The sequence below is a fragment of the Trematomus bernacchii genome, unplaced genomic scaffold (assembly GCF_902827165.1).
Source record: "Trematomus bernacchii unplaced genomic scaffold, fTreBer1.1, whole genome shotgun sequence".
NCBI lineage: Eukaryota > Metazoa > Chordata > Actinopteri > Perciformes > Nototheniidae > Trematomus > Trematomus bernacchii.
The window spans coordinates 104,949-132,298 of NW_022987750.1; the positions used below are offsets into that span (position 1 = coordinate 104,949).

At 45.7% G+C, this 27,350-nt stretch overlaps 1 protein-coding gene across 5 annotated transcripts; it reads right to left on the reverse strand.

Annotated features, from left to right (window-relative positions):
* Positions 1–5,106: 5,106 nt before the first annotated feature.
* LOC117496503 (NLR family CARD domain-containing protein 3-like) lies at positions 5,107–27,350 on the reverse strand. 5 transcript variants are annotated; one of them, XM_034148175.1, is made up of 13 exons: positions 27,201–27,350; positions 26,335–26,427; positions 25,234–25,340; positions 19,343–19,450; positions 17,443–17,496; positions 16,774–16,884; positions 13,651–13,729; positions 13,286–13,511; positions 11,347–13,141; positions 11,088–11,261; positions 7,919–8,065; positions 5,772–5,818; positions 5,107–5,683 (listed from the first exon to the last, which is right to left on the reverse strand). In XM_034148175.1, the coding sequence occupies exons 3-13, from the start codon at positions 25,257–25,259 to the stop codon at positions 5,109–5,111; spliced, it is 3,342 nt and encodes a 1,113-aa protein (XP_034004066.1). In that variant the 5' UTR covers positions 25,260–25,340; positions 26,335–26,427; positions 27,201–27,350; the 3' UTR covers positions 5,107–5,108. The 5 variants fall into 5 exon arrangements, with proteins under 5 accessions (XP_034004066.1, XP_034004067.1, XP_034004068.1 ...); XM_034148176.1 differs by lacking the exon at positions 26,335–26,427; XM_034148177.1 differs by lacking the exons at positions 19,343–19,450; positions 27,201–27,350 and having other exon boundaries at positions 26,335–26,484.

Consider the following 27,350-nt stretch of genomic DNA (forward strand, 5'->3'; position numbering starts at 1 on the left):
AAATAAGCAATTACAGGTACATTTGAAGCATATTACCTTTTCACTCGCCCTGTCAGTTCTTCACTGGCATGTTCTTCCAAATCGATCATTTGTGTCGACTGCAATGTATTGATGAGGGAAAAAAGATTTCAATGGGGCATGCCTTAATCATGGTTTACAATATCTAACACTGCAAGAAAAAAGTATATAAAGAATGTGCATAATAGGAGAATAACCCTTTCTCTACAAGTGCTGGCATGTATTTCAACAAAACACTCAGGAAATAACTCTGAGCACAGGACAGGACAGGACACCTTTAAAAATACAGAAAAGCAGAGCAAATATTCAAGTGAATTACTGAGACGCAGAAACCTTCATCATCTGCAATAATTGATAAATAATGCCCTGATTTGACCTTAATATCGATTTTAGAACAGGAGGTCCTACACGGGAGCACACTTGGAGAAGCCTATAATAAAATGTAGAAAGACTTCCAATTAATGACACATACAATGAAGATTGTTTAGAAACAAACACCTACAATATTAGTGAGCTTACATTCCCAGGATTGCTTGTAGCTGGAGACTCATCTAAATCTGGGTCCAGATCCTGAAAATCGTAACCAGTTGAAAAAAGCTGTGGATTCAGTATGACAATGATCCTGCATAGTTATTTGTGGAATAACATTACCGGTTCCAGATCCATGCGGTCAGAACAGCTGCTTGGTTCACACTCTTGTGCGTGTAAAGCCAACAGCTGGACAGGCATGCTTAGATGACACGTGGCACATCTGGCTTTTGGAATATTTTCAAACTCCTTTGATGAGTAGGGCAAGGGGGAGGTGTCTAAAGTGTCCTGGATGGGCATTATATAGAGACAGCCTTTTCCACCTAAAGCTTTGGCAAGGTAGGCCCCCGTGTAACCCTCTGCCTCAGGTGCCAAGCAGCTGGCCTGATCCTCCTATGTGGGAATGTGTACAAACAGGATGTTATTTAATGCACAGAATGTTCTAGGGGAGGCAGTTGATTTTAACAAGATGCACACTTGCAGGCTTTCTCATGGATTGCTAAAAACAAGAGGGTAGGTAAATATGCTAACCATCAAGGGCATTGAGCTATTATAAGAGCAGCTATTGTAGGAGAAGATAGAGGGTTTAACTGCAGAAATACTAGACCACAGTTGAATGTAATAATGGAGATGTTATCTTACCAGCAGCTTTATGTAGCATCCAGGCCCCTTCGTACCATTTAGGAATATGATTGCATAAGTATATATGATATCTATGTGGGAAGAGCAAAACAAGTGTGCAGTTAGAACTATAACCCTCCACACATGTCACCTCTGTTGAAGCTGATTTGGGACCAGTAGTACTTCAGTGGATTGGGAAACTACAGTAATACATACAAAATGTCCCCAAATTGGGATCAATAAAGTGCTTCTTATATTATCTTGACTCCTTGACATGTCATCTTGTTTATCCAGATCTGCTGACAGTTCACTTTAGCTAACCTTTATTATTGCGGGCAGACAGCTGTGTCACTTTCTTCTTATACCGTGGCTTGTAAATAATGCAATGTCAATATCTGAAATGCCCGTCAAGCAGATCAAATGATAGTTATGTTAAACCATAGTTTTCTATATGCTAAAAGTACCGTACCTTTGTACGTACCTCCTTGTCGTCGGCCATTCTTCTTCTGCGGGGCTTTCCCGCTCCGATATCTCTCGTCATTTGAAAACGGCCAATCATAAAAGAGGAGGGGTGTAACCAATTAGATTTGGCGTTACTGGGATAGGGTACGCCCACTTCCTAAAATGTCTCCGCGAGTGAGAGCAGGCCAGAGTTTCACGAGCAGAGCGCAGGAGACCAAGGAGAGCTCATGTAGATGCTGCACTTGCTCAAGGCATGTTTCTCCCCTGCTTCAATACTGCTCTCGCGCGAGTGCCGTTTTAGTGCTCGAGAAAATAATATACGTCCGCGGCTGCTTGACTTGTGCTCGCGTGGATCTCATATGCCCTCGCGGTTTATGACAGAGATTTGCCGCCATACAGCCGTTCTTCCTCGCATGTCAGTCGCCGACACCTTCTGACAGAGGACAGGCAAATCCAGCTGCAGCACCACCCGGATATTTTCACACACCGTGTTCTCAACACATCTTTTTAAACATTTTTTACATTTCCAACATCCTTATCTGCTCCCAGCAACACACTGAACGTCAACTTGGCCTCCTTATTACACTCACCCCTACTTTAGTGGGAACAGCTGCTCCTCCCCTGAAGCTCTCTGGCGCCCCCTAGGGGAGACGCGCCTCACACTTTGAAAACCCCTGATTGAGAGGACACTCTTTCATCACACTCTCTTTGGTTGAAGAACCACAATGGCTCCTGAATCATTTCAGTGGTAACTGGGTTTGAAATAAAGCTGATTGTTACACATTGTTCTGTCGGGGTTCTGTTCAGAGAACAATCCTCTCCTGGCTCGCCAACATGATCTCATTCATACATCTTCAACTGGGATCAATGGTTTCACATTCATACCTGACACATTCATTAAACAGGTCAGAAAATGAGACAGACTCCAGAACTCACTTTGAATATGTTTACTGTAGATTTGAAAGATTACAATACACCAATCTGGTCTGCAGAGAGAATCCTCCGGTACATCCTGACTCCAGATGAAAGGAGACATGATGTCACTTTCCCAGTGATCACAGCCAGCACTGATTGGTGAATATTAAGAAGGGTTATATTGAAGTGACTGCTGCCCTCTAGTGCTCAGAGGGATTATGACAGCATGGCAGTGGCTCTTGTTATTTCATCAGCGATCAGTACTAATGTCCATTATGATCATTCAGAATCAGCTTCATTAACAAACTATGTGAACATAAAGGACGTCTGTATTTCTCTCAGTGCTCTTACAAAAGGAGAACCAAGCTGAACCAAGCAAAGCGTGAACATTCATCAATCTGGAGAAACAGCAAGACATTTGGAGACAAAGACACAAACCAGAGTGGCTCTGAATCTGAAGCTTTGTTTTCTAAGTGATCTGGTTTCAAAGAGCACAGATAACGTCTCTGCTGAGGGGCGAAGGAGCGTCAGGAAACGCTCTCAGGAAGAGTCCGTCTGATTGGTCAGAACTCTGGAGGTGGAAATCATAAAGTTTCTCTCTCTTAGTTTCAGTTGTTTCTTTGAGTTTCCACTCCCTCTGTAATCTGCCTCAGGTCAGTTTGAATCTGGGTTCATGTCTACCTTTACCACCAACATCTACCCAGAGGTGGACAGTGACTAAGACCATTCACTCAAGTACTGTACAAGTACCATTTGGAGGTACTTGGACTTCACTTGAGTACTTCCATTTCCTGCAATTTAATACTTCTATTCCACAAATAATGATCCAGTTTCTTGGCCTGTTCATATTTGTAATAGAAAATATAAGATAATGAATTATGATGTACTAATAAGGATATATAAAATACCTTTGAGTATAAAAGACATTAAAGTTAGCTCCACCTTTACCGGCGGCACAGTTCAAATGAAGAACACATGAATGCATCACTAATTATAATCCAGTGATATAATACTGTATATCCCAGGAACCCAGTACTTCTACAGAGTATTTATACACTGTGGTAGTATTACTACTTTTACTGCAGTAACAGACCTGAGTACTGGTGGTGAGGGGGGGGGGGGGGGGGGTCTCACTCCTGCAGAGAACACAGAGACACTGAGGAACCAGGGGGGGGGGGGGGGGGGGGGGGGTCTCACTCCTGCAGAGAACACAGAGACACTGAGGAACCAGGTGGGGGGGGGGGGGGGGTCTCACTCCTGCAGAGAACACAGAGACACTGAGGAACCAGGTGGGGGGGGGGGTCTCACTCCTGCAGAGAACACAGAGACACTGAGGAACCAGGGGGGGGGGGGTCTCACTCCTGCAGAGAACACAGAGACACTGAGGAACCAGGGGGGGGGGGGTCTCACTCCTGCAGAGAACACAGAGACACTGAGGAACCAGGGGGGGGGGGTCTCACTCCTGCAGAGAACACAGAGACACTGAGGAACCAGGGGGGGGGGGGGGTCTCACTCCTGCAGAGAACACAGAGACACACTGAGGAACCAGGGGGGGGGGGGGGGGGTCTCACTCCTGCAGAGAACACAGAGACACTGAGGAACCAGGGGGGGGGGTGGGGGGGGTCTCACTCCTGCAGAGAACACAGAGACACTGAGGAACCAGGGGGGGGGGGGGGGGGGGGTCTCACTCCTGCAGAGAACACAGAGACACTGAGGAACCAGGGGGGGGGGGGGGGGGTCTCACTCCTGCAGAGAACACAGAGACACTGAGGAACCAGGGGGGGGGGGGGCCTCACTCCTGCAGAGAACACAGAGACACTGAGGAACCAGGGGGGGGGGGGGTCTCACTCCTGCAGAGAACACAGAGACACTGAGGAACCAGGGGGGGGGGGGTCTCACTCCTGCAGAGAACACAGAGACACTGAAGAACCAGGGGGGGGGGGGGGGGGTCTCACTCCTGCAGAGAACACAGAGACACTGAGGAACCAGGGGGGGGGGGGGGGTTCTCACTCCTGCAGAGAACACAGAGACACTGAGGAACCAGGTGGGGGGGGGGGGTCTCACTCCTGCAGAGAACACAGAGACACTGAGGAACCAGGGGGGGGGGGGGGGGTCTCACTCCTGCAGAGAACACAGAGACACTGAGGAACCAGGTGGGGGGGGGGGGGGTCTCCCCCCTGCAGAGGACACAGAGACACTGAGGAACCAGGGGGGGGGGGGGGGGTCTCACTCCTGCAGAGGACACAGAGACACTGAGGAACCAGGGGGGGGGGGGGGGGTCTCACTCCTGCAGAGAACACAGAGACACTGAGCAACCAGGGGGGGGGGGGGGGGGGGTCTCACTCCTGCAGAGAACACAGAGACACTGAGGAACCAGGGGGGGGGGGGGGGGGGGCCCCCCCCTGCAGAGAACACAGAGACACTGAGGAACCAGGGGGGGGGGGGGGGGGGTCTCACTCCTGCAGAGAACACAGAGACACTGAGGAATCAGGGGGGGGGGGGGGGGTCTCACTCCTGCAGAGAACACAGAGACACTGAGGAATCAGGGGGGGGGGGGGGGGGTCTCACTCCTGCAGAGAACACAGAGACACTGAGGAATCAGGGGGACCAAGTGACCATAACCTAAACCCAGCACAGAGAGGTTCAGTGAATGTGGCTCTGGAGGTGTGGAGGTGGGTCAGTGTGTCAGAGGAGACTCTGTAGAAGGAGAGAGAGCCAGCAGGATGATCCAGATACACTGCTACTCTACCGGAGGAGGAGGAGGAGGAGGAGGAGGAGGAGGAGGAGGAGGAGGAGGAGGGGATGTTTGTTTCTCTCTGATTGTGACAGACAGAGTAACCTCCATGAGAGCAGACCAGACTCCAGGACTGATCATTCCATCCAAACCAACATTCCTCTCCGCCTCCTCTCCTGATTCCTCTGTAAGTCACTGATATATGAACCATTCCTCTCCCCTCGACCTCCCAGTAACAGCGACCAGTCAGAGCTTCTCTGCACATCAGCTGAGGCCAGGAGTCAAACCTCTCTGGATGATCAGGATAGTTCTGCTTCTCTCTCACACGTGTCACCTTCCTGTTGTTGTCAGACAGTTGGAGTTTTCTGTGTGCTGTGTTTGAGTCCAGTGTGAGTCCACAGGAATCTGATGAGAGACACAGCAGGTACTAAAGGTTACTAAAGTCCCTGTGATGTCCCAGTGTGAAGATGTTCATGATTAAAAACACACTTACACTTCCTGAGACCTGGCCTCAAGAACCGGACTGCAGCAGGCTCCAGGCTGAAAGCAGAGGGGGGGGGTCAGCATGGAAACATGTCTCACTGGTCAGTTAAGGTACGTTCACACCGGGCGCATCGCCGTTACATGTAAAGTCAATGCAAAGACGCAGATAGGTCCATTTGTATGGATTGAGTGTCAAATGTGCGTGACCCTGTAACTGCTGTGAGTCAGAACACCAGAGCATTCATTCATGTGTTTCACTAACCAGTATCAGTATGTCCTGATTTCACTAGCATTTTGAAACCTCTATTACAATTACATCACTGTATGTTAATATAGTATCTACCAGAGCCTCTAGATCAGGGGTCTCCAACCTTTTTTAGGGTGAGGGCTACTTTCAAAAAATAAAACAAGTCGTGAGCTACTTTTTCTCCTCTTTTTATGTTTTTTGCAGTGTATATATTTAGCACATTTTAACATTATGACATGCTGACCTTTAACCTTTGTGCTGTTTGGGTCTGTGGGACCCCTTCAGTGTTTACTAAAAGAACATGTATGCTATCTAATTATTTTAACCTGCTTTATTTGGGGGGGGTCCTCACCTCCTCTAGGGGGTCCTCACCTCCTCTAGGGGGTCCTCACCTCCTCTAGGGGGTCCACACCTCCTCTAGGGGGGTCCTCACCTCCTCTAGGGGGGTCCTCACCTCCTCTAGGGGGGTCCGGGGGCATGCATCAATCTGGAGCAATCTGAGCCCCAGATGTACACACAAAATAATAAAAAACATATTTGTAAAGTGGGGGGACATGTCCCTCCTGTCCCCAGTGGAAATGACGCCATGCGTGTGTGTGTGCGTCAAGTGCAATAAATATGCAAGTTGCAGCACACACAGTAAAGCTCTGCCCCTCATGTGCTGATGTGCTGTATAGGCTGCTCAATGGGGCTGATGTGCTGTAGAGGCTGCATGATAGGCTGCTCAATGGGGCTGATGTGCTGTAGAGGCTGCATGATAGGCTGCTCAATGGGGCTGATGTGCTGTAGAGGCTGCATGATAGGCTGCTCAATGGGGCTGATGTGCTGTAGAGGCTGCATGATAGGCTGCTCAATGGGGCTGATGTGCTGTATAGGCTGCATGATAGGCTGCTCAATGGGGCTGATGTGCTGTAGAGGCTGCCAGAAGGAAAGGTCACACTCCTTATGAAGCGGGGAGCTGCCGCTCCACATTGCTTTTCTTCCAGACTTCAACGCTGGTCCCGCAAATCAATCAAGAACGTGATTGGTGGATATTCATTGTGGGGGTGGGGGGAGGAGGGGTGTTAGATAGATATAGAGTTGTAGTAAGTAGAGAGAGTTCGCTATGATTGAGGTTTCGTTTATGCATAGGGTAGATTCTTTTAATTACATTTCCTTTTTTTTTGTGTATTTTTTTGACATTTTGGATTTGCTTGGCGAGCTACTTATTGAGGGCTTGCGAGCTACTGGTAGCTCGTGATCGACGTGTTGGAGACCCCTGCTCTAAATGGAGATAAGCTCTGCCTACTCGCCAGCGCGTCTTGTTTGAGGTACGCGAGTAAACACAGCTGGAAGCGGCGGTCGAGCGATAAGAGCGATGCACCATTAGTCTGTGAAATGATCTTATATGTCCACAAGCTGCTGCTTTCTCATTGGTTCACTATGCGCTTCATATCTCTGTTTTGGTCTTCACTTCAGATTGCTAATCCCTTTTATACTTCTCTGTTCTTTAGTTGTTTTATTCTGAATTTAAAGCTGAACGAGGGGGGGGGGGGGGGGGGGGCTTCACACCCTGTAGTTTTGCTGCTGATGTAATGATGATATTTGAATTGTCAATGAAAAATCTACAAACAGATTAATCCTTCAAGGGAAGGCTCTTGAATCAGTTTATTTATTCATGATGTCACTTCCTGTGCTTAATCAGACAAATCTGTGTGAACATTCAAACCCCCCACTCTATTTCTGTTGGTGGTTCCACGATGAACATTGACCCACTGAGGGGGGCTTTCCTCTCAGTTGTGGAACATTTGTGTTTGATGCTTACAGCTGACGGCAGACAGTGTGAAGAGTCAGGGTCTATCAGCTCTGGTTGTTTCAGGTCATAGGAGCCAGTTTCTACCTCCTCTATCAGACTGAGTGTCTCTCCATACCTGAGCGTGTCCAGTCCAGCAGACAGCAGCCTCCCCCCTGAGTCTCCTGGATGATTGTAGCTCAGGTCCAGCTCTCTCAGATGGGAGGGGTTTAAAGCTGAGGCCAGAGCATCACAGCCTTCCTCTGTGATCAGACAGCCTGACAGCCTGCAGACACACAAACAAGCCGTCAGATCATCTGAGGGCCCAGGACTGGAAGGGGGGGGGGGGGGCTTATTACTGCATCACCTCTGGGTCATCTCTACACCTAAAACTCCAGTCACTGCTTCACAAGTCAACTGGACAGCCATGGTAAGGGTCTTATTGATATGAACAGATCATCAAACAAAGGAATAGAGAATAATGTGAACAAAGACACAGAGAGATGACTACAAGAAGATCTGCAGCTGACACTCTACTACAGTTTGGACATCAGACCTCCAACACCACCAGGTAGATCGTCTCAGACGCTCACAGTGTGGCCTATTGAGGCTGGAAATACCCAATCTCTGAGCCCAGTCACTGCACAGAAGAAGCTTTAATCTGACGCCCATTGAGACTGCTTGTTTCTGTGATCTCATCCTTTCAGTGACTACCTAAAGCTCATGACGGTGAGTAAGGGTTGATCGTAGACGGACTGGTAAATAGAGAGTTTTGCCTCCAGCTCAGCTGACTCTGCAACAAACTGCTTGTCCATCTAACGCAGGGGTGGATTTTGTGGTGGTCTACCGTCCGCCCTTAAGCATCCAACTGCGGACTCCTGACACTCAGACACTTTTCATATTTTTAGGTTATCAGGGGCACGCTTGTCTGGCAGTTATGCACATGGGGGTTTTGTCCAAGGCAGTGTGCTTAAGTCAGGGGGCCCGGAGACTCAAGGTGCGCATGGCAGGCCGCCTATGAGCGGCCAAAATGTTTTAATTCACTCATTATTGTCGTTTTTAGACAGTGTACATTGGACGACATAAACATACGGAGTTATGGACATGAACGTGTCAGTATAGACAGAACAATGTACATATTAATCATATTTATTTTGTTAAATGTACAAGAAGCTAAAAACAGCAGAATCACTGCTTTAAGCAGGATATCACACTCACAGGCAGACATATACACACCCAGGGTGAAAAGATAACAGATTTACCCAGGAATAAGTGTCTGAATCATGGGTACATTAGTGCTCAAACTCGATTATAATGTTTTAATTCCGGAGGTTTTAAGTGTTGTTTCACTTGTCCCACACACCCAGAATGTTAACAACATTTTTACAAATGTTATAAATTAGTCTAGAGCTCCATCTATTGTAATTTGAGTGTATTACACGTCTGTCCATGGAACGCCAGTTTTGCGCCATTTGAGTGGAGTAAACTGATATGCAGCTGGAGTAACATGTACATTGAGACGCATTGGGACATATCATCGTCACTTTCAATGTTAACCTTGTACATAGGAGGCACAATTCGCTTACCCTACCTTAGTAGTGCGTGAGGCCATATGTACAGACATGTACATGGGACATGAAAACAGTGCATCTCATATTGACAAAAAAAAACCTTACTAACCGAGTTTTCCAAATCACTCTAAAAATAAGCCGTTGTGATACACGTGTAGACAACATCTGCAGAATCATAAATGATCATTACATTGGGGTCATTAAACCATTATTTCGCTAAGATAAAAAACATTAAAGTTTTGGATTTTAGTGTAATTCACAAATGTTCCACCAGATGGTGCCACACACACCCAGGGGGAAAAGATGATATATTAACCCAGGAATAAGTGTCTGAATCATGGGTACATTAGTGTTTAAAGTCGTGGGAAATGTTTTAATTTAGGAGGTTTTAAGTGTGTTTTAACTTCTAGCACACACCCAGGGGGGAACAGATAACACATGTACCCAGGAATAAGTGTCTGAATCATGGGTACATTAGTGGTCAAAGTCGTGGGAAATGTTTTAATTCAGGAGACAGAGTCATTTAATGAAAACTGGTAGTTCACAATGTGCTATTTCAGCAGAAATAGCAGAATCTGAACATGTGCCAGAACTACAATGCATGTTGTCATGCAGTCTTAAACTGGTGAATCTGTTTAAATGCAGGCAGCAGAGTCACTGCTGTTAGCAGGGTCTCAGAGACCCATAGACCCAGAGACCCAGGGTACAGCACCTCGCTATCTTACCCAGAAAACAGGGCTCTGATCAGGGCTAAAGTAATGTTATAAACTGGTGAATCTGTTTAAATGCAGGCTCTATGTGGCGGCTCACAGACCCCCAAAGGACGGTCTAGAGACCTCCAGCATGAGTCCCTAACAGTGGCACTCCTCCATAACCTTGCACACCATGAGTCCCCGGGCCCCCGCAGTTAAGCACTCCCCCACGGACTAAACCCAGATATTCACACCCTCCAGAACCTCGTGCTCCTGGTAAGACTAACAAGGGGGTGTCAAACTCAATTTCATCGCGGGCCACATTCGCATAAAAGTTGCACTCAAAGGGCCGGTTGTAACTATATAAATATATTATATATATATAAAATAATTCATTATATTACATTATTGTCTCTGAATTGGATTATTATCGGATAGGATAATAACTTAGTAATTAACTACGTCTGAAAGCAGAAGTCCAGGGCAAATAATTGCAAGTCTCTTTAGTGCGCATGTCACAAAACGAGATGCATTGTGGGACATGTAGTTTATGGGCAACCTGCTTCTGTAAAGTGGCATGTAACCGTATAATAAACGCATTATATTCTTTGCAAGCTCTTGCGGGGCCACATAAAATGAAGTCGCAGGCCGGATTTGGCCCCCGGGCCTCGAGTTTGAGACCCCTGATCTCACGCTTCATTTGACCCTCACTCGTTAATGAGACCCTGAGATTATTGAAGTTCCTCGCTTGGGCCGAAACTCCCAGCCAACACGGATGGAGCAATCCACCTCGGCCTCAGACTAGGAGGTGCTCGGCTGAAACTACCCAAATGAGTGCTGTAGGTCTAACACTTGTGCCAAATCAACAACAATGAAGCTCTTTGTAGAGGCTTTAAAGAAGTCTGTGCTAATTATCATTTTGTGAATTGTGTCTTGTTTCACTACAATGATAATATCCATGATGGTGATCCCAAACCACAACAGCATTGCTGATGTTGGTATTGACTATTACTGCTGCCGAAGTCAATCTGTTCTGTGCTCTGACCTGAGAGTCTTCAGTTCACAGTGTGGACTCTCCAGTCCAGCAGACAGCAGCTTCACTCCTGAATCCTGCAGGTCGTTGTTACTCAGGTCCAGCTCTCTCAGACTGGAGGACTGGGAGCTGAGGACTGAGGACAGAGCTGCACAGCTTCTCTCTGACAGGTCACAGCCACTCAGCCTGAAGAGACGATGAGGACAACAGTTATTCAGGAGACAGCAGTGTATTAATAACTGATCCACTAAATCAAATTATCTGTACTTACAGAGCTTTGTTGGAGGCTTTGACCACTGGCAGCAGCCTCAGAAGAGCCTCCTCTGAAGCAGAGTATTTCTTCAGGTCAAACTCGTCCAGATCTTCTCCTGATGACAGTAAGATGAAGACCAGAGCTGACCACTGAGCAGGAGACAGTTTCTCTCTGGAGAGACTTCCTGATCTCAGGGACTGTTGGATCTCCTCCACTAGAGAACGATCATTCAGTTCATTCAGACAGTGGAACAGGTTGATGCTTCTCTCTGCAGACAGATCCTCTTCTATCCTCTTCTTGATGTACTGGACTGTTTCCTGGTTGATCTCTGAGCCACTTCCTGTCTGTGTCAGCAGGCCTCGTAGGAGTTTCTGATTGGTCTGCAGTGAAAGACCCAGGAGGAAGCGCAGGAACAAGTCCAGGTGTCCGTTTGGACTCTTTAAGGCCTGGTCCACAGCACTCTGGTAGAGATGTGTTAGTTTAGTTTTGACTTCAGACTTCTGGGAGGTTGTTGGTTCTTCTGCCAGCAGGTTGACTCCAGAGTTGATGAAGGTCAGATGGACATGAAGAGCAGCCAGAAACTCCTGAACGCTCAGATGGACGAAGCAGAACACTGTGTTCTGGTACAGTCCTCTCTCCTCTCTAAAGACCTCTGTGAACACTCCTGAGTACACTGAGGCTGCTCTGATATCGATGCCACACTCTGTCAGGTCAGACTTATAGAAGATCAGGTTGCCTTTCTGCAGCTGCTCAAAAGACAGTTTCCCCAGAGACTCCATCATCTTCCTGCTCTCTGGACTCCAGTGGTGATCTGTCTCAGCTCCTCCATCATACTTGATGTTCTTCACTTTGGACTGAACCACCAGGAAGTGGATGTACATCTCAGTCAGGGTCTTGGGCAGCTCTCCTCCCTCTCTGGTTTTCAACACCTCCTCCAGAACTGAAGCAGAGATCCAGCAGAAGACTGGGATGTGGCACATGATGTGAAGGCTTCGTGAGGTCTTGATGTGGGAGATGATGGCGCCGGCCTGCTCCTGATCTCTGAATCTCTTCCTGAAGTACTCCTCCTTCTGTGGGTCAGTGAACCCTCGGACCTCTGTCACCATGTCCACACACTCAGGAGGGATCTGATTGGCTGCTGCAGGTCGTGTGGTTATCCAGAGGCGAGCAGAGGGAAGCAGCTTCCCCCTGATGAGGTTTGTCAGCAGCACATCCACTGAGGTGGACTCTGTCACATCAGTCAGGATCTCAGTGTTGTGGAAGTCCAGAGGAAGTCGACACTCATCCAGACCGTCAAAGATGAACACAACCGAGAACTGATCAAACCTGCAGATTCCTGCGTCTCTGGTTTCAGAGAAGAAGTGATGAACAAGTTCCACCAAGCTGTACTTGTTCTCTCTCACCACATTCAGCTCTCTGAAGGTGAATGGAAATATGAACAGGATGTCCTGGTTGGCTTTGCCTTCAGCCCAGTCCAGAGTGAACTTCTGTGTTAAGACTGTTTTCCCAATGCCAGCCACGCCCTTTGTCATCACTGCTCTGATTGGTGCATCTCTTCCAGGTGAGGCTTTAAAGAAGTCTTCTTGTCTGATGGTTGTTTCTGGTCTGTCTGGTTTCCTGGATGCTGTTTCAATCTGTCTGACCTCATGTTCATCATTGACCTCTGCAGACCCCCCCTCTGTGATGTAGAGCTCTGTGTAGATCTGGTTCAGAAGGGTTGGGTTTCCTGCTTTAGCGATGCCCTCAAACACACACTGGAACCTCTCCTTCAGGGTGGATTTGAGTTTACGCTGACACACTCCAGCAAAGGTTTCTGAAAGAACACACAACAAAAGATCATGTGGTCACACTGTAACTCTGGTTCTCTGAATAAAATATGGATATATGTTGGTCTCTAGAGACATCAGCAGATGAGACATTTATCCAGAGTGTTAAATCTTTATAGAAACCCTCTTACTGCTCTGCAGACGGTCAGCCAGCTCCTCCTGCTTCATGCTCCTCAGGAAGTGCAGAGTTATGTTCACAAATGCCTCTCTTCTGCTCCTCTGCTCTTCATCCTCAGCCTCCAACATCTCCTCATCCTCACTCTGACTCTCTAAGCCTTCTGGGTAATCTGAACTCAGAGCCTTCTGGATCTTCTTCAGCTCGCTCTTCACAAAGGTGACGATGTGGTCCTCCAGCAGCTGGAACATCACATGAACGACACAAACTATAAACCATGGATCCAAACATCAGATCCGGACAGACTGACTCTCTAAAAGTGCAGCATGGAGATGACTGTGAGCAGAAGAGAGGTCAAGTATCTGTAGTACATGTACTCACCGTAAATATGGAGTCCAGCTGTGTCTGATGCTGCTGGGCAGACTGACCACCGGGAACCTCCGAGCTCTCCTGGTCCCCTCTGTGGAGGAACCATGAAGCATTAGCTCACATTATGTCTGTCCACACAGAGACACACTCAGGGTGAAGGAGGACAGGGGAACAGGCTGGTGGTCCTGTGCGTCCACAGAGACACACTCAGGGTGAAGGAGGACAGGGGAACAGGCTGGTGGTCCTGTGCGTCCACAGAGACACACTCAGGGTGAAGGAGGACAGGGGAACAGGCTGGTGGTCCTGTGCGTCCACAGAGACACACTCAGGGTGAAGGAGGACAGGGGAACAGGCTGGTGGTCCTGTGCGTCCACAGAGACACACTCAGGGTGAAGGAGGACAGGGGAACAGGCTGGTGGTCCTGTGCGTCCACAGAGACACACTCAGGGTGAAGGAGGACAGGGGAACAGGCTGGTGGTCCTGTGCGTCAGCGGGAACTTTGCACTACAGGAATACAGTGGAGGAAATCATTATTTGATCCCTTTCTGATTTTGAAAGTTTACCCACTCTGGGCATAAATATGTCTCATCATTATTTGTGTGAACAGAAAAATAATGTGTGTGTAAATATGTGATTTGTAAATGTAACACCATCCACAAATGCATTTAAAAGATTTACAAACTCTCAAATAAATTTGCAAATGTAAAACGGATCTGCAAATATTTTTACAAATAAAAAAAAGATCTGTGAATATCTCTTTAACATTGACAACTTTCGATCAGGCATTTGTGAATCCATTTTGTATTTGTCGACCAAAAATGCGCTTGCGGATCTCAAATCTCTGCTTGTGGATCGTCTTTTTACACACACGGAGTTTTGAGACATACTTTCCGCCGGTCTCGGCTAAAATCTACTCGTGTCACTCGTTTATTTTCAGAAACCACGTGATGGCCTGCTGATGACGACATTTCTGCATGATTTCAAAGTAAGAGCATGATGGTTTGTTTAATGCTCTGTTTTTGTATTATAATGAACAGCGGAACGTTAGATGCATTCTTCATCACCATCATCATCATGTTATAGTGATACAGTTAGTTTGTGTTAGTTTATTGGTTCAATACAGCATATATCGTATGCATTGATGTTGAAGTAGAGGCTATACGCCACGGGGAGCAGCTGGCAGCGAAGCAGCCCAGAGATAACTCTTTCTTCATTGTTTTTTGTGAATTCAGTCAAGCGGGTCAAAGTGACAAAGCACTTCACATCCAACACACTCTCACTCCCTGAACGTCCAGGAGCGACGCTTGGTCAGGGTCCCGTGGCGTGCAGTTGGGACGCGCCGAGGCTCCTTCAGCTTCATAAACGGACGCAAAGAGCTTTCAACTGATTGCAATGTATTCCCATCGGCGGCGGTATTTGACGCTCAGGGAAGCACCGCATCGGTCCATGTCGGGGGCATTTAAAGGCAATGTGAGCGTCCATTCCCATTTAGACGCTTCTTGTGAGACTTGTCTTTTGTTTTCGGAAAAATGGTTGGTATCGTCAGTTAGCTGAGTTTCTTCCCGTTAAGTGGGTATGACACATTAATAGGTTGTTAAATGTTAAGAAGCCCTGAGACACAGTTTCGTTACTCATAATATCCACTAGTTACCTGTATAAAAGACACCTGTCCACAGATCAATCAATCAGATTCCAACCTCTCCACCATGGGCAAGACTAAAGAGCTGTCTAAGGACCTCAGGGTGATATTGTAGACCTGCACAAGGCTGGGATTGGCTACAAGACCATCAGAAAGCAGCTTGGTGAGAAGGAGACAACTGTTGGTGCCATTATTCAGAAATAGAAGCAACACAAAATGGGCATCAGTCGCCCTCGGTCTGGGGCTCCACACAAGATCTGGCCCCGTGGGGTATTGATGATCATGAGAAAGATGAGGTATCAGCAAAGAACTACACGGGAGAAACTTGTTAATGATCTCAAGGCAGCTGGGTCCACAGTCACCAAGAAAACTATTGGTAACACACCGCACCATAATGGATCAAATCCTGCAGCGCCTAAAGGTCTCCTGCTCAAGAAGGAACATGAATGGCCGTCTGAAGTTTGACAATGAACATCTGAATGATTCAGAGAAGGCTTGGGAGAAGGTGATGTGGTCAGATGAGACCAGAATCGCCATCTTTGGCATCAACTGGAGACGCCGTGTATGGAGGAAGAGATGCTGACTATAACCCCTAGAACACCATCCCCACGTCAAGCATGGAGGTGGAAACATTATGCTTTGGTGTTACTCTGCAAGGAGACAGAAGACAGTAGCTCAACATTGAAGTTACCCTGATTTGGATGAAAGTCGGTGCATTGAGAGAGGGTGCCTCACCGGTGACTTACCTAAAGTCACGTGCATGTATCCCTTGGCATATGGGAGACATGAGCCTGTACATTTCAAATACATAACTGCATTGTCTCAGGTATTTGAAGTGTAGAGTACTGTATCTCAACAATGCATTGAGACAGGAAGGTGACACCTGGACTGTGCTATCTTGGCCACCCTATGATTTATTGGTGTGAAAATGGAGTGAATTGGACAATTAAACAATTCTAGAAGTCTTGCATGGCCAACAAACTTGGTCCAGGGACACATTGGGTCCTTTGGATCACACCCACAACGTTTGGGGGCCATGCACACCTGCTTTGGACCCCTCTGGGTCTGGGTGTTTTAGGAGCGCCCAGCCATTTCCGGGACTTTTGGGCGAAACCGGCCTTGAGTTATGGCATTTTGGGGCGAAGTGGGAGTTTTGGGCAGAAGGGGCCTTTAGCCCCCAATAAGGGGTCCCACGAAGTGGACTCGGGGTACTTGAAGCGTACGGGGCCGGCATGCACGTAGCACCCCCAACAGCCAAAAGCGTGTTGGTGCAGCGCCCCGGCCACTTCCTGCCGGCATCAGGCAATTTGTATACAAAGTGGCCGTAGTGGTCCATCGCTAGGGACAGCCTGAGTTTTCAGATGGAGTTTCACTGCCCCTCCCAGTGTGGACGTTCACAACTAAACACTTTGGACATGAGGAGGGGTCGGACAACACTTTATACAAACTGGGTTTATTCTATCATAACCGGACTCTTACTATGAGTTACAGCTTACTTCTGATCAGCAGATGGAGGTCGTCCTTTAAAGTTCATGAAGGCGTCCATCGACCGGTCGCTCTTTAGGGACAGACAGCTGGGAGAATCTGGTCTATTTTTCATCCATAGTCTATGCAGATGTTTCAGGAAATACAATATGATCATATTTGAAGAATATGAATAAAATAAAAATAATTAAAAGCTCACAATACAGGACATTACTTGCAACAACAAAATCAAAAACATATATATATTGAAAAGCAACAAGACAGCAACAGGTCACAGCAGAAATGGGTGATTTTGATTAAAAGTAATAGTTGCAGTAATTAGAAATGTTATTTGACTTGTTTCATGAACAGAAACCACAGCATTGCAGAACCAAGAGCAGCGTGTACTGAACTGAAACCTAAAGGACACATATCATTCAAATCTTTCTACTAGAATATTAACTAAAATGTTCAAAAAACACATTATTTTCTTTAAAATGAGTTGTTATCTTTAGATACTGTAGTCCCCTTAAATCTGTTGACTATGTTACCATTCCCTGTCATAGAAAACCAATGAAAAGCTCTATACAAATACACAAGACACATAGCAACCAATTATGGAGCATGTTATGATGTGAAATATATTACCTAAATGTCCCCAGCTTTGGTGATAAGTGAACAGTGATGAGGACGGTACTTACGCATTGGAGAGGAACTCGTACCAGGTTACACTTCCTGTAACTTTCTGCTTCGCTCTGTGGAGGACAATGAAGGTTTCAGCGTGGGGAGAAATGACCAAAAACGGCCAAATATGAACCATAAATAACCAGTAGACACTTTCAAAGCAGCGTCTTACATGTTTTAGCAAATATGTGTTCCTTTAAACTGATGTGTTTCATTCAGTCAAACTTCATTTTGTGTTAGGTGAGGCAAACAACAACCGTTGATCTTGTGAATCAAAATGTAAAAACTGTGGTGACAAACACACCCTTTGACTGGATGATCAAACTGGGTGAGGGCCAACACAGGCACATGCAAACACACGTGCCACCCACACACACGTGCCCCACACACACACACACACACACGTGCCACCCACACACACGTGCCCCACACACACACACACACACACACGGCCACCCACACACACGGCCCACACACACACACACACACACACACACACACACACACCACACACACACACACACACACACACACACACACACACACACACACACACACACACACACACACACACACACACACACACACACACACACACACACACACACACACACACACACACACACACACACACACACACACACACACACACACACACACACACACACACACACACACACACACACACACACACACACACACACACACACACACACACACACACACACACTTCATAGCCTGCTTGCATGTTAGTAACTTCTCGTCCGTTTTCCCTCCATTGTAGCAATCCACCCACAGGGGAGTGACAGTCAAGAAGTGATAGGGACACTGTTGAGTATATATGATAAAAAGAGGCTATGACACACATGTCATGCACACATACAAAATTAAAATAAAATAAAGTTTTGAATTACGTGGAAGTTTGAATTCCATAGACTGTTGGATTAGGCCTACATGTGTGGTATTAACATTTCCATTCATTGTTGTTGCTCAATAATAAATCATTGGTTTTGGATAGCTAGTCTCATTATTTTCTTGGATTAATTTCAACTCATTTAAATTCTGAGGCCGCCGTGCCTATGTTATATAGCCTATACACATCTGAGAAACGTTGCCATGTGTCCCCAACAGCAGCTGATGTCGTTGCTTTGTTTGTTGCAATTAAATAAATGTTGGCTAATGGCTATCAATTGGTTTTGAAACGGTAGCCTCATGTTGTTATTCATTCTCTCTGAAATGTTATTGTGCTTTGGCAGTAATACCGTCTGTAGTAGTAGCAGAGTGTTTTTATAGCAATTGATCGCATCCGCGCTGCTGCGCCAGTCAACAGAGCGTGCGTGTGACATGTTTAGTAGCAGGATGTGCACTAAAAAATAGGGCTCCCCCTAAAGCAAATGGGTAATTCGAACACTGGACACATTGGGCCCTCTGGATCACACCCACAACGTTTGGGGGCCATGCACACCTGCTTTGGACCCCTCTGGGTCTGGGTGTTTTAGGAGCGCCCAGCCATTTCCGGGACTTTTGGGCGAAACCGGCCTTGAGTTATGGCATTTTGGGGCGAAGTGGGAGTTTTGGGCAGAATGGGCCTTTAGCCCCCAATAAGGGGTCCCACGAAGTGGACTCGGGGTACTTGAAGCGTACGGGGTCCGCATGCACGTAGCACCCCCAACAGCCAAAAGCGTGTTGGTGCAGCGCCCCGGCCACTTCCTGCCGGCATCAGGCAATTTGTATACAAAGTGGCCGTAGTGGTCCATCGCTAGGGACAGCCTGAGTTTTCAGATGGAGTTTCACTGCCCCTCCCAGTGTGGACGTTCACAACTAAACACTTTGGACATGAGGAGGGGTCGGACAACACTTTATACAAACTGGTTTTATTCTATCATAACCGGACTCTTACTATGAGTTACAGCTTACTTCTGATCAGCAGATGGAGGTCGTCCATTAAAGTCTAAGAAGTCGTCCTTCGAGGAGTCGCTCTTTAGGGACAGACAGCTGGGAGAGTCTGGTCTCTGCTGCTGGACCCTGAAACAGAAACAGATGCATACATTGGCATGCTGGAGAAAAATGATGAAATATATGTTTAACTTAAAGTCATTTTATATAACCATGTAGTGGTATAAATTAGGGGTGTCACGGTTCACAGAATTCACGGTTCGGTACAACAAGAAAAAGCTAAATAAAGTCCCAAATGCATAATTCCAAGGTTGTTGTTATTTATTTTTGAACAGTAGTGCAAGTTTCAGTATAAAAAGAAGGAACTCTAACATTTTGAATAATGAACTGTATTACACAGTTAAAAACAAACCCCAAACAGTAGCACACACTCAGATGGCCGTATTATCTATAATGGCTGATGTCAAACAAAAAGTTTTCATCAAGCTGTAAAACTAAAAAGAATGTCTTGAAAATATTACAAAATAAATAATAAGACAGTGTTTCAAGGGCGCATAGCCTATATATGGAAATAGCTTCCATTCTTTATTTTGGTCTCTTGGCTTTCATGTCTATTGGCTCGTTATTGGAGTCCACAGGGAACCAGCAATGTTCCCACACAGCTGATTTCAAAGAAGCAGGTGGGTTCTAGCTCCTGTGTGTTATCTGAAATCGCCATATTCATTTTTCTTCTTCTTGTATTTTGTTCGTTTTGTTTTCTTCTTGTTCTTCATTTGTTATTTAAGGGCGGCTGGCAAACAGCTTGTAGGCGCAATACCGCCCCCTGGATTATATATAGTGTAATGGATACTGCCCTGAGTGACAGACTTTTTCCCCACTCATAAAAAAAGGCGTATTCGTCGTGTGACTGCATGTGAACCGTGACGGTTCAGGTCGAATACGGATACCGTTACACCTCTAGTATAAATCCATCTGGATTGCCGATGTGTGAACAGACTGTAATTAAAATGTAAAACTTAAACGTTCTCGAGTGTCCTATATCAGCTGCTCTCTATGTAAAGGACTTGTGAAGACGTGAAGTTTATCTACAAAGTGCCTGTCCTCTCTTCAGCTGCCCTACAGCCAGCAGTGTGAAGCTAACGTAAAAACATCTGTCTTTATTGGATAACAGCGAGTTCATGCAGACTCCGGTCTGATCTGGCCGGTTAAGTGCTGAGCTTTCTGTTTGCAGATTGAAGTTACAGTTAGCTCGCTAATGTTACCGTAGCAAAAATACTACCTGAGCTGATAGTTGACTAGCTTACAGTACATCGAAAATAACTAACAGTTGCTTTCTACTAGCCCAGAGCAACATGTTAACTGTAAGCTAAGCTAAGGTTAGCCAGCTAGCTGTTGGTTGCTTCCAGGGGTTGTGGGTACTGTAAGCTAGGAAAGGCTAAGCCTTCCCAAATATTTTTGTCACTGCATCCTGGTCAAATTAATATATAATGTATAATGTTTGTGTCTTTGACATTAGCGCTGCTATGCAGCCACTTGACGGCGTGCAAGCGCCTGCGCAGGCATGTTTGTGTCAAGCGGCTTGTGATCATCACATCACGACAGCGAAGCCTCGAAAATGGATATAATAATAATAATAAATTATATTTATATAGCGCTTTTCTACAACTCAAAGACGCTTTACAGTATGAGGGAGGGTAGACAAACTAGGACAGGCAAAAACAAAAAACGAAAAACATAACAAATAAAATAAACAGAAAAGGCAGTCAAGAGGAAGTTGATTGAGGGGGGGGGGGCTTATGGATAGACAGAGTTGAAGAGATGGGTTTTGAGGCGGGACTGAAAGACTGTGAGGGACTCGGAATCACGAAGATCTTGGGGGAGGGAATTCCAGAGCCTAGGGCTGCGTCTCAGGTCTGTTATTTTCATTTCCTCGCTCCTCGGTCCTCGGTCTCACCGGAAGTTGATTTGTCTGCGCCATCTTGAGTAGCGTCCCATGGCGCTTATTTCTGCCGGAGGAGCGAGGAGCGAGGAGCGAGGAGCGAGGAGCGAGGAGCGAGGAGCGAGGAGCGATAATGGAGGAGCGATAATGGAGGACCGAGGAGCGAGGATCGAGGAGCGAGGAGCGAGGAGCGATAATGGAGGAGCGAGGATCGAGGAGCGAGGAGCGATAATGGAGGAGCGATAATGGAGGAGCGATAACCGAGGTGCAGGTCTCCCTTGAAAAAGAGATCTATGATCTCAATGGGACCATCTGGTTAAATAAAGGTTTGAAATGAACCACCAGACCATCCTCCGGTGAAATCCTCAGACACTCGCCCCGCCCCCTTATTGTGTATCGCTCACTGATTGGACGATGCAGCGCACTGATCTGATGCTTCTTGACATGAGAGCAGTTTCCCAGCGGAGTGAAGAAAACACATGAAACTCACGGGACTCACTCCTCAGTTCATACTGGGTTCTGTTTCAATGAATGCATCATTCAGTTACAAATATGTGATATATCTGAACAACTAAGTGGACAAAGATCATTTTATTCATTTATTGGAAACATTTTCATGATCGCTTTTTTCGTTTATACATTTTAAGAATGGCGTTTATCTTTTTTGAGAATGAGTTCTTATTTAATGTATTTGGGTCTACAACAGATGATACAAATGTTTGTGTCAGTAAATGTGTACTAACAGAGGCGGGGGTGTTTGTGAAAACAACGGGGACAGAGCTGCTGTCAGACGATCAGCTGTGCAGCGTCATCACAAACGGACGTGGCTTCACGTGACGCTCCGGAGGAAAGGACGTCCCATTGCTCTTAAAACTCATTTCCCTGCTTCTCGTGGTTTCCTTGCGTCTCTCCATGCTTCCTGGTGGGAGGGACGCAGGGAAACCACGCAAGAGAGGGACGCAAGGAATCCATTGAATCGACCTGAGATGCAGCCTAGGAGCTGCCACTGAGAAGGCTCTAAGGGAGATGAAGTGGGATCGTTCAGTGAGGTAGGACTGGAGCCATCTGAGTGCAGTACCTTGAGTCCTGAGGGCAAATGTTATCATGCTGAGTGAACCCACTGCCCATAACAACAAATTAAGACGAGTTACAAAAACTTCAACTTTAAATAATACTTGTAAACTCTGAATAATCCGTTGCATTAAATTGATAACATGCGTCAGCCTCTGCATTGTATGTAACACGCATGCGGACAATGCAAATTAATCATCTAACGTTAGTCTCTGTCTCAGACGGTCTGTCGCCACAATTTTTGATGCATATTTCATATTTAACGTTAGTTAGTTTTAGGGAAATCTTTAGCATGTTAGCGAGCTAGCTAGCCAGCCGCGGGTTGGAAATTAAGAGCTGCCCGAGTGAAATAGCGAGTATTTGTGTGTGTCCATCCCCTTGTGTGTTATGTAGCTTTCTATGCGTGTAAACAGTCTGCAAAGTCACAAACCCTAAAGTACACCCTGTAGGGAGTAAAACTCTGGCACAGAAAAGACGTGTCTATGCTGCCCCAGAACGCCTCGTTGGAGATTTTCTTTTTCCATTTTTTTCTTCCGGGAACCAAGTGACCAGTGACGTGCGGTGAGGTTCATGGCTGGTGAGGCACTGACTCACTGAGTCAGATTTACAAATATTATATTTTGACCTTAATCGAAATATTCTGTTATTTTCAAAAGCTTTTTTAGTCTGATGCTTTGATTCATTTTAAACAGACTGTTCAACAAAAGGATACCCACAATCTAAATATTGGATTGTTCTTTCTTAGTAAGATCAAATTACAAATGTGGTCTTACCTTGACTTGAAGATGAAGTCCATGCTCTCCTTCTGGACAACAATCTCTATTACTGTTTTGTAAAAGTCCTCCTTATCTTCCTGTAGTTTCAAAAGTCTAGTTTGTTGTTTGCGTCTACCGTCTCTGCGTAGAATTACAGTAGCAACAAGAACCTGTGGGCTCACGTGCGCCCCCTGCGGTGCGGCAGAGGTTATGGCTGCCTCCCCTGGTGCTTTTTTCATTGCTGTATGATGAGACCAGCGAGCCTAAATATCATATATACGTGAAATAAGTTATTTAGAGACTAACTATGGATGGCGAGGATAAATATAATAAAGGGATCTACAAACATTACATTGGTGACCTACAGTGAGATGGAACAGGCATGCGCTGAGGGCCCGCTTTCCAGCCAGTTTCTGTGGGGTGACGCATTCTGAGGTGAGGCAGATCTCATCTGTGCCTCACCTCACCCCACAGTAAATGGCTTGAGCGCGCTCACAAAATAAGTGCCCGCGCTAAATTAGTGCCCGTGCTCCAGCCAGTTACTGTGGGCTTACGAGAGGCAGAGCTCGTCCCTGCCTCACTTCTCATCGCTCCCGTAGCGGAGCTCGGCAAATTAGCTGATTTTGACTATAAAAAGCGATTGGAATCAAACAGAAATCACACTTACAACACAGATCAGTGGAGACATTTTATTATTATTACTATTTAGTTTTTCGTTAGTTGTTTTTCCGTTACATTGGAGTATGACAGGTGAGAATCTGCCTCCCCTGCCTCCCCTGCCTGCACGTCGCTGCAAGTGACGTAACGACGATCCAAATGGCCCAATCCCCGGAGCTCCTCACACACACACTCAGCCTTATTTTTCTCAGCTGCAACTCTGCGGATTTCTCAGCCTGGACTCAGCCTGAGACAGCGGGACGCAGCGAGGCCCGGCCCGAGCTCGGCCCGGGCCGGGCCTCGCTGCGTCCCGCTGTCTCAGGCCGTGTCCCGCCGTCCCGCAGACCCCACGCAGCAACCAGGAAAAGACACCAGTAACCCAGCTCACACTGTCCGCTCCTCACAGCAGCGAGCCGCACAACGTCCCGCCAACACGAGCTCCAACAAGCCGTTTAGGACAGAGAGTGAATACACAGACTATACAGAGATGCTGTATGAGAAACCAATGTGAGTTTGGAACATTGAACAATGTAAATCTATTCTAGTAGACCTCAACTATGGAATTATGATCAGTAGAAATGGCCATGACATGGGACCTTTAACTGATTGAGTTATGATGAAGATCGTCAGCTGTCTTCCTCTTCTGTGTTTTCCTCCAATACGTAAAGGCTGCAGCACCAACTTCTCTCCACATATCAAACATACCGGTAAGCCAGCATCGTTTGCTGTGAAAGCAGATAACTCTGTCCATGCAGAATTAAACCCTCTGTGTTTGTCCCATACTTTTCTTTTCTTTGATTTATCCCTAGTTCGCTCATCGAGCCGGGGGTCAGGTTATTCGCCTGCAAGAAAAGGCGCTGGCAGGATATGACGCATATTTTAGTTGACCTAATTAAAACCGTTTTTTTTAAATGTTTATGTGTCACAGTATCACCTCAAAATACGAAACATTTTCAACCGTGCAACAAAATATAAATAGTCCTACAAATATTTGTATTTTATTTCCGTTTTATTTCTGTCTAAGCTCAAGGGAGCCAGAGCAGAGGGCTTAAAGAGCCGCATGCGGCTCGAGAGGCGCGGGTTGCGTAATGAGGAAGTAGGCGTGGTTAAATCTAAACTGGGTTGCAAAAACGATAGACGCCAGAGGCGGGCAGCGTCAGGTAAAAACAGTTCTTTAGCCTTCCCAAACCTGAGCCTCACGCGCCGCCTATAGCTGCTTCATAACGTTAGCTGATACAGTCATCTGGAAACAGCAGGCCAGTATTATGGATGTTTTACAGACAGGTTTCAGATAGTGGCGTTATTCTAAATGTGATATATGATTGTAATGTCACGTCACGGTTTGGGCCGATGCCCAGGATGCTAACTGCAGTTCAATTAACGCCCACTGACGTCGCTAATAACCAGGATTTCCTGAAGGTTACACAGAGAAGCTTTAACACAGACAACAACTGACTTTATCTCACATGGATTTTAGGTTTTATTCTTACCCCCCATCAGCAGATTGAGGCTCCATTGAGCGGTCACTCTTTGACACAAACAGCAGGACTCAGGTCCAGGTCCAGGTTCAGGTCCAGGTCTTTGTACTTCTCCTCCACTACATGTATTTAATACCTTTAGTTACTTCACAGATGTGGATGAATGATGTGAAATATAACCAAGTGTTAAATCAGACTTTAGTTCCACCTGGAGTAAATCCACAAGCTACCCTGCAGTATACAAAGTCATTCAAACTAGCTGCACCTTTACCAGCTTTGAGAACACTTTCATGATCAATCATTATAAAACATATCATATATATTATTCTGAAATGGACCAATCTGCACAATGACTACTTTTACTGTCTCTACTTTCACTATATTTTGATGAGAATACTTTTCTACTTTTACAGTTCTTTGTATCACAACTTCTGTTTCCAATATTTATAAATGTTACCCGTTATTATTAATCTAGTTTAATGGCATGCTCTTGTACTCCTATCTCTGTTTACTATAGTTTATAATGTGTTTTATTAATCAGTGTTCCTGTGAATGAGGCTGAGGGGATGTGTCGCCCTCTGGTGGCAGAGGGAGGAACTTTCTCTTTATTTAATCCTGTATAATGTATTTTCACATTATGGGTTTCTTTAATTACTAATGTTTAAATGTCTCAGTGAATATGGCGACACACACACACACACACACACACACACACACACACACACACACACACACACACACACACACACACACACACACACACACACACACACACACACACACACACACACACACACACACACACACACACACACACACACACACACACACACACACACACACACAGTAGTATGGACAGCAAGTCATCAGATGAAATAGAGGGTCTCTGTGTGGAGTTATTATCTGAGTAATGATTGATAATAATAATAATAATAATTATAGTTATTGTGTACAGGTTCAGCTGAGGTAAAAACAGGAAGAGGGTTAAAGTCTGTCTCTGAGTTTACTCTAAAGTCTGAAGTAACTAAAGTCACAAAGAGTTGTTCTTATTCTCTGAGCAATGATTGATAAGAGTTGTCTCTAAAAGCTCTAAAGTCACAAAGAGTTACAAACCTTAGAGAGAAGCAGAAGGTGCGACACGAGGAGCACGAAGTGAAACTTAACAGCAAACAGGAAGCACTTCAAAACGAGGGGATGTGTCGCCCTCTGGTGGCAGAGGGAGGAACTTTCTCTGCATTTATTCCTGTATGTATTTTCACATTATTGTTTTCTTTAATTACTAATGTTTACATTTCCACATATATTATTTATTTATTTTCTAATTTTAGTATTTAAACATTGATTTGTATTTTTAAATGATTCCACCTAATATTTAGCATTCTAACAAATTAATCAAATTATGTTTTTTCGTTCTTTTATTTATTCCTCTTCATAATTCAACATTTATTTAAATAATTCATTTATTCCTCTTTTGTTTCCACTTGTATTTTTGATTTGACCATTTTTCTTTAAATACTTTGCTGGTCATGTGACGAGGAACAACCAATCACAGCTCAGTGAATATGGCGACACACACACAAACCCACACTCTCACTCACACACACACACACACACACACACACACACACACACACACACACACACACACACACACACACACACACACACACACACACACACACACACACACACACACACACACACACACAGTAGTATGGACAGCAAGTCATCAGATGAAATAGAGGGTCTCTGTGTGGAGTTATTATCTGAGTAATGATTGATAATAATAATAATAATAATAATTATAGTTATTGTGTACAGGTTCAGCTGAGGTAAAAACAGGAAGAGGGTTAAAGTCTGTCTCTGAATTTACTCTAAAGTCTGAAGTAACTAAAGTCACAAAGAGCTGTTCTTATTCTCTGAGCAATGATTGATAAGAGTTGTCTCTAAAAGCTCTAAAGTCACAAAGAGTTACAAACCTTTAGAGAGAAGCAGAAGGTGCGACACGAGGAGCACGAAGTGAAACTTAACAGCAAACAGGAAGCACTTCAAAACGAGGGGATGTGTCGCCCTCTGGTGGCAGAGGGAGGAACTTTCTCTTCATTTATTCCTGGATGTATTTTCACATT